At 41.2% G+C, this 6,701-nt stretch overlaps 1 protein-coding gene across 1 annotated transcript in view; it reads left to right on the top strand.

Annotated features, from left to right (window-relative positions):
• Nucleotides 1–572: 572 nt before the first annotated feature.
• LOC104128884 (lanosterol 14-alpha demethylase) overlaps nucleotides 573–6,701 on the top strand; it is a 10,419-nt gene continuing 4,290 nt past the window's right edge. Inside the window, 4 exon segments of the mRNA XM_009641735.2 lie at nucleotides 573–666; nucleotides 1,615–1,791; nucleotides 5,328–5,454; nucleotides 6,561–6,701. The exon segment at nucleotides 6,561–6,701 is cut by the window's right edge and continues 30 nt beyond it. Coding sequence (XP_009640030.1) covers nucleotides 1,639–1,791; nucleotides 5,328–5,454; nucleotides 6,561–6,701 — 421 coding nt within the window. The 5' untranslated portion in view covers nucleotides 573–666; nucleotides 1,615–1,638.

Genomic DNA, 6,701 nt, shown 5'->3' with positions numbered 1-6,701 from the left:
TCAGTGCAGCTGAAAAGGCGGCTCCCCCGCACGGCTGAAACTCAAGTTATAGAATCCCAGGTTGGAAGGGACCTCAAGGATGATCTGGCCTAACCATTCTAGGCAAGAGTACAGCCTGGACAAGATGGCCCAGCACCCTGTCCAGCTGCGTCTTGAAAGTGTCCAATGCGGCGGAGTCAAGCACTCCCCTGGGGAGATTGTTCCAATGATTGACTGTTCTCATTGTGAAAACTCATTGCTGAACTGAGGTTGATGCTTCTGGGGGACAGTTTAACAAACCGTCAACGCTGTTTTCTTCCTGACTGCCTTTTTCCTGCTGCAGTATCCTTGTGCTTTGCTTTCAGAATCTTAATTGTATTCGTTTTATTTTAACCTCTGCTGCTGTTGAATGTGGCTCACTGTTGCTGTATTTAAAAAAATAATCAGTTGTCCCAAGTTGGCCTGTTCACAAAACTGTTTAAACAAAACGTGTCTAAAGCCTCCTCTGTGTTTAGTTCTGTGTAAACGGACATGATTTTATGACTCTCTGAAGAAAGTTCATTATTATTTTTTTTCTTTCTTCCTCAGAAATACCCGCCTTATATTTCATCAAGCATTCCTTTCCTTGGACATGCAATTGCATTTGGAAAAAGTCCCATTGAATTTTTGGAAAATGCTTATGACAAGGTGTGTTTTCTGACATGACTGGCTGAGCGTATGCTAACATATTTTTGTGTATCTATGAAGTTCTCTATCTGGACCCTGTTTAAAAGCAGTTCATTCTCACTTACCACCTCAGATATGGAAGGGAGTGTGCAGAGTAGGCTCTGGTGTTTTCTGAGATATCTGTCATGATTCAGATTTAAAAAATATGCCTGTGTATTTGGGTAATGCTTGTAGCTGAATCACAAGTTAATTAAGAAGCCATTTTCATGATGTTATTTCTTGCCTTCATTGGGAACTTCTAATATTGCTCCTTACTGATCTGTGGCCAGGCTGGAATGTAGCTGACCCCCTCTGTAGGCAATTTGATGAATTGTAAGGCCCTCTCCAGTGTGGAAAGGACTGGTGTATATTTATAATGTAACAGCCCAAAAGAAATGGACTAAGGCAATAGAGCCTTAATTCCAGTGAAGCAGGATTTATTGATCTGTTTCACATTGTCTAAAACTTAAGCTTAAATCTTAGCTTGGTTAGCTTAGAGAAAGCCAAATTTAGTATGTGAAAATCTGCTGGAGATGACCTTTAAACTTTAAAATCTTATTTGCCCTTTATTACCTATGCGTAACTCCAAATCCAGAATTTTTTAAGACAGTGTTTGTAGATTACTGGAGGCTGCACATGCTGTAATCTCTCTGCTAGTTTTTGTAATGTAATCAATCTTGTATTTATATTTTTTAAACTAAATGGTTTTAAAACGTGCAAGGTCATGTGTGCTCGTTACAATGTTACATATCACTAGTAAGTGTATTGAGACAGCATTTAAATGGATTAAAATGTTTTTATCTTAATTATTAAGTCTCTAAATACTTAGGAGAGTAAGTAATTTATGGAATCCTGTACGTAAAGAGATACAGATTTAATGATTTGTGTTCTTATTTAAAAGAAACTGGTGTATATTTTTTTCTCTCTTAGTATGGACCTGTATTCAGTTTCACAATGGTTGGCAAGACATTCACGTACTTACTAGGTAGTGATGCTGCTGCTCTACTCTTCAATAGTAAAAATGAAGATTTGAATGCAGAGGATGTATACTCTCGGTTAACTACACCAGTTTTTGGCAAGGGAGTTGCTTATGATGTCCCTAATACGGTATGTATCTTAAATATGAGTAGAAAAGTAGCATAATTTAAATTCTGAGTAGGCAGCCCTGAGCTCTTGGCCCTGTGTGATGGGGTTGTGTGTTCCCACACAGTTCCGGCAGCAAGGCATAATGCAGTTGTTGAATTGTCTCAGCTGGATAATCAAGACTGAACGTGTTTTGGTTGCTTTGTTTACGACCTGGCCATCCATCAGTCTGGATGCTATTTTTTGTTCTAGAAACCATCTAATCCCACCACAGAGGAAAAACTAATAAGTGAGTCTCTCTTTCCTTCCCTTACAGCATGCCACTGACGGCAGTTTACTTTTCCCTTACAAGCAGCTTCAGGTCTTCCTTCTGAGAGAGCTTTAAGAGTGATCATTTTTCATTTATGCCACACCAAAGCTAGATACAGGAGTATTAATTTGACAGTTTGCACCACAGGGTTTGTCTGGCTCAGACAAAAATCAGTCTGTATATGTTTGCAGAATACAGCCTGCATGGGTCTGGAAGCACAGTGGCTGTGTCATGTGTCATTGTTTCCGAGCTAAGCATTGGCCGCTTTCTTCTTTGTGTGTGTTGTCTGTCATGACAGACTTAAACAGCAGAATCCAACTTTTCCGTGGACAGGCTTGCTCCACTGGGACTCTATTCCGTGTATGTTGACATCAACAGCCTGTTGTACAACAGAGTAGTCTGGCAGCAGACACAGCGTTGTGATATACCTTATTTTTGGACTTTCACTTTTGGCTTAATTTTGCTTGTATAGATGCCAGTCATTTGACCATAACAGTTTCTGTGGCCATCAAGACTTTTCCTCCTTAGCATGCCTCTTCATTCTCCCTTGCCAAAGGTACTTGCAAGGATTGTTGCCCTCTTAATTATTGTTGCTTAGGGGTAGTAATCACTTGTCTCTTTTCCTCCACACCAGCATTTTGCAGTGATCCACAAAGTATCTACGTTGTTCTTACCCCATTCTTTTGGAAATCTCATACACAACTGACTACCAAGAACTTGCCACTTTGTAAATAAGTAAAGGAGAACTTAGTCGTCTCCTGGTTTGTCAGGAAGTGTTAAATCGTGGATAGACAGTGTCACAGCATTTTGGGGGGAGGATTGTTTGGTTGTTTGGGTGGTGGGTTTGTTTTTTTTTTTTTTTTTGCACTTGATGGATTTGTGTAGCTCCTCCCATCCCTTTGTGAATGAAACCAGCAGGACCACAGCCTGGATAACAAGTAGGAGATCATTTCTTGTGTCCTAGCAGACCTCTTCCACAAGTGGGGCCATCCTAACAGACTTGTTTCTACCAGTTCCAACAGTCGGAGGTCTTCCTCAAATAGTCAGGGATGGAGTTGGGGACCCCTTTTGGAGCTGCTAGAATGTAGAGGGTACAACAACCCCAACTCTCTCAGCCTGTCCTCATAGGAGAGATGCTCCTGCCCTCGGATCATTTTTGTGGCTCTCCTTTGGACCTGCTCCAACAGGTCCATGTCCTTCTTGCGTCGAGGGCTCCAGAGCTGGATGCAGTGCTCTGGGGGGGGGGGGGGGGGGGGAAGGGTGTCTCACCAGAGCAGAGTAGAGGGGCAGAGTCACCTCCCTCAACCTCCTGGTCATGCTTCTTTTGATGTAGCCCAGGATGGGATTGGCTTTCTGGGCTACGAGCCCATGAGTTGTTGGCTCATGTCTAGCTTTTCCTCCACCAGTACCCCCAAGTCCTTCTCTGCAGGGCTGCTCTCAATCTCTTCACCTCTCAGCCTGTATTGATACTGGGGGTAGTCCCAACTCAGGTGGCAGGACCCTGCACTTGGCCTTGTTCAACCTCCTGAGGTTCACACGGGCCCACTTCTCAAGCTTGTCCAGGTCCCTCTGGATGGCATCCTGTGCCTCAGGCGTGTCAACTGCACCACTCAGCTTGGTGTCGTCTGCAAACTTGCTGAGGGTGCACTTGATCCCGCAGTCTATGTCACTGATGAAGACATTAAACGGCACTGGTCCCATTATGGACCCTGGAGGGACACCACTTGTCACCTATCTCCATCTGGACATGAGCTGTTGACCACTACCCTCTGGATGCGACCATCCAACCAATTCCTTATCCACCAAACTGTCCATCCATCAAATCCATATTTCTTTGATTTAGAGAGAAGGATGTTGTGGGGGACATGTCAGAGTCCAGATAGATGATATCCATAGCATCTACTGGGGAGGCATTTAGAGAGCCATTCAAACTTTAATTGGCCTTCTACCACTGATGGATCATCCAAAACTTTCTTTGAGGCCCCCTTCTCTCTGATCAAGCTGATAAGTCTCTCTCTTCATGCTGACAGTGACTTTCAGTTATGTGTTTAGAAGAACCACCCCTTACTCTTAAGAGGAAGAAGTTACTTATTTATCAGTAATTTTGGTAATTGTTAATATGCATAGTCTATATATCAACTCATATTCACTCTCCATCTGCTCCCTCCAAGCCCGTTGCAGATAGTTTTGTGTTGAGAGGAGCTGAAAGGGCAGAGGATGCGTTCACTCCTGTGTGCCATTCCCGTCTCCATCAAGCTGGGGATGGAGTTGGGCTGGCATGTTGCAAGGGAAAATGTGCTCCTGTCTCTGCTCTGTGGCAGGCGTACCCTCTGACAGACTGCCGGAGTCCCCATGGCGTTCTGAAACCCAGAGTTTCTAGGAAGTAGCCTTTCTTCTTGTGCCTTTTGTTTTGTGAGTAACTTTATAGTACATGTAGAGCCCTTGGTGGGAAGACAGTTTTTGGTGTGTTGTTCATGTATAGCACAGATCTATAGGGCAGATGTCCTAATTCATAATTAGGGTTTAAAATTCATCGAATAATTTTCTGAGTAGATGTCCTGTCAATCCACTGAATGGTTCTCGCCTAATAATGGGCTTTTTACCAGTAGGTTTGTTAGCTATGAGTCTATACAAAGAAGAAAGAGGAAGAGGTGAGAAGGACATGAAGCTCGTAATTTTCCTAGGAAGCAGTTTGCTTGCTTCCGTGTCTGCCTTCCTGGGCAGTGCGATCAGAATGAGATTTCTTGTAAAAGAACGGGGCATCTCTAGACCAGAGGTAAGGTATTGCTGCGTGAGAGAAGACCGACGCTCTGGGGGAGAGAAAGCAAGGAGGCTGCATAACAAGGAACACAGACCTGAATTCAGACTTTGCAAGGACAGGTCTGATTATGCTTGTGATTACATATCTGAAGTGCATTCTGTATTTCAATCTTGAATTCTACTTGTATCTTCAGGGATAAAGTTTAACAGAGATACTAAAATTATTTCTTCCTTTGCTACTGCAAAAGAGAGAATTGTAGTTCCCTTGACCTCGTATTGTCCTTGGATATTACTAAACTTTTGCTTGAAAAATAAGGTAAAAAGGATTATTACCTGTTATTTAAATTTGAGTATCTGTTGTACCCTGCAGTCCTAATCATAATCTCTTTTTATTTCTATATGTTCTTATAGTACAAATCATAAGACGTCATTAATTACATTGATCTGATGATCCTTGTACTGATTGCTTTTTCTGTCTTGGTGTTTTTAGGTATTTTTGGAACAGAAGAAGATGCTCAAAACTGGGCTAAATATTGCCCAGTTTAAACAGCATGTATCTGTGATTGAAGAAGAAACAAAGGAGTATTTCAAAGCATGGGGAGAGAGTGGAGAAAAAAGTAAGCAAGTTCAGATGCATTTTTCCTCCAAATTGCTGGGAAGGAATTAAGGCCAATGCAGCATGTTTTTGTAAATAATTTACTGCAATATTAAAGAAACTAAAAATGACATAGGTAAAACTGTACTGAACATCAGAAGAAATGTGCAAAATACAGATTCGGTTTAATCCAATTTAAGGCTATGGGAGAATAAAGCTGCTTGGAAAATCGTTGAAAGGAGCGAAGGACTACCTTACTTCTGCTTTTGTAGTCAGCTGGTAGGGAGTGTACCTGTTGCCTGGCTGAATCGTACTCGTTTTGCATGATACAAGTCAGCTCAGCGTAACCGCTTCTTAGGCCCTAGGAAAAGACACCGCTCTGACTTCCCAGGGCCTGTGTGAGGAGACCTTAGCTCAGGGATCTTTGACACTGAAAAACTGTGTCCTTGAAGCTGGTGCGGTTAGGTTAGTGAGCTCAGTTGAATTCTTTTATTTCCCACCTGTCTTTCCCAACTAGCCTGCTAGACGTAGCCCATCACCATTGCTGCAAGCCCACAGTGGCATAACAGTGTCAGAAATATTATTTATTTAAACATATATATTTACATTTAAATATATAATATTTATATATAACACTTCTATATTTTAATAGATTTACTATTTATCTTGTAAGTATATGATTAATATTATAGTAATATGATAATACCTAATTTTATATTTGAATGTATAAATATTATATAAAAATAATTCAGTGAGCAGCAAAACTAACTGGCTTCCCATGGATTTGGACTTCAAAGTTAATTTTTTTGTATGACTCCTTTCATATTTATTAAGGATTGCGCTTTTGCTGCACAGCTTACTTTGGAAAATTTCTAGAAAGAAAAAGTTGTTGAAATCAGCAATTTAATTAAAAAGTTTTTTTTGAAGAGAGACCTGATAGACACACAGAAATTTAATATTAGATGCTTCATTCTCCAGGTAAAACAAGCTGAAACTCGTATTTAAAATTATTACTCTGTGTCCAGTTACTTATTTTTCTCTTCTACAAAATAAAAAGAGAATATCCTGTAAAACATAACATCTTGCCCAAAATGCACCTTCAGTAATATTTTTCAAATCTTTCCGCAGACCTGTTTGAAGCCCTTTCAGAACTTATCATTTTGACAGCAAGTCACTGCTTACATGGGAAAGAAATAAGAAGCTTACTGAATGAGAAGGTGGCTCAGCTGTATGCCGATTTGGATGGGGGTTTTACTCACGCTGCCTGGC

The sequence above is a fragment of the Egretta garzetta genome, unplaced genomic scaffold (genome assembly GCF_000687185.1).
Source record: "Egretta garzetta isolate BGI_Z169 unplaced genomic scaffold, ASM68718v1 scaffold30, whole genome shotgun sequence".
In the NCBI taxonomy this organism is placed as follows: domain Eukaryota; kingdom Metazoa; phylum Chordata; class Aves; order Pelecaniformes; family Ardeidae; genus Egretta; species Egretta garzetta.
This window is presented reverse-complemented; position numbering and strand designations above follow the sequence as displayed.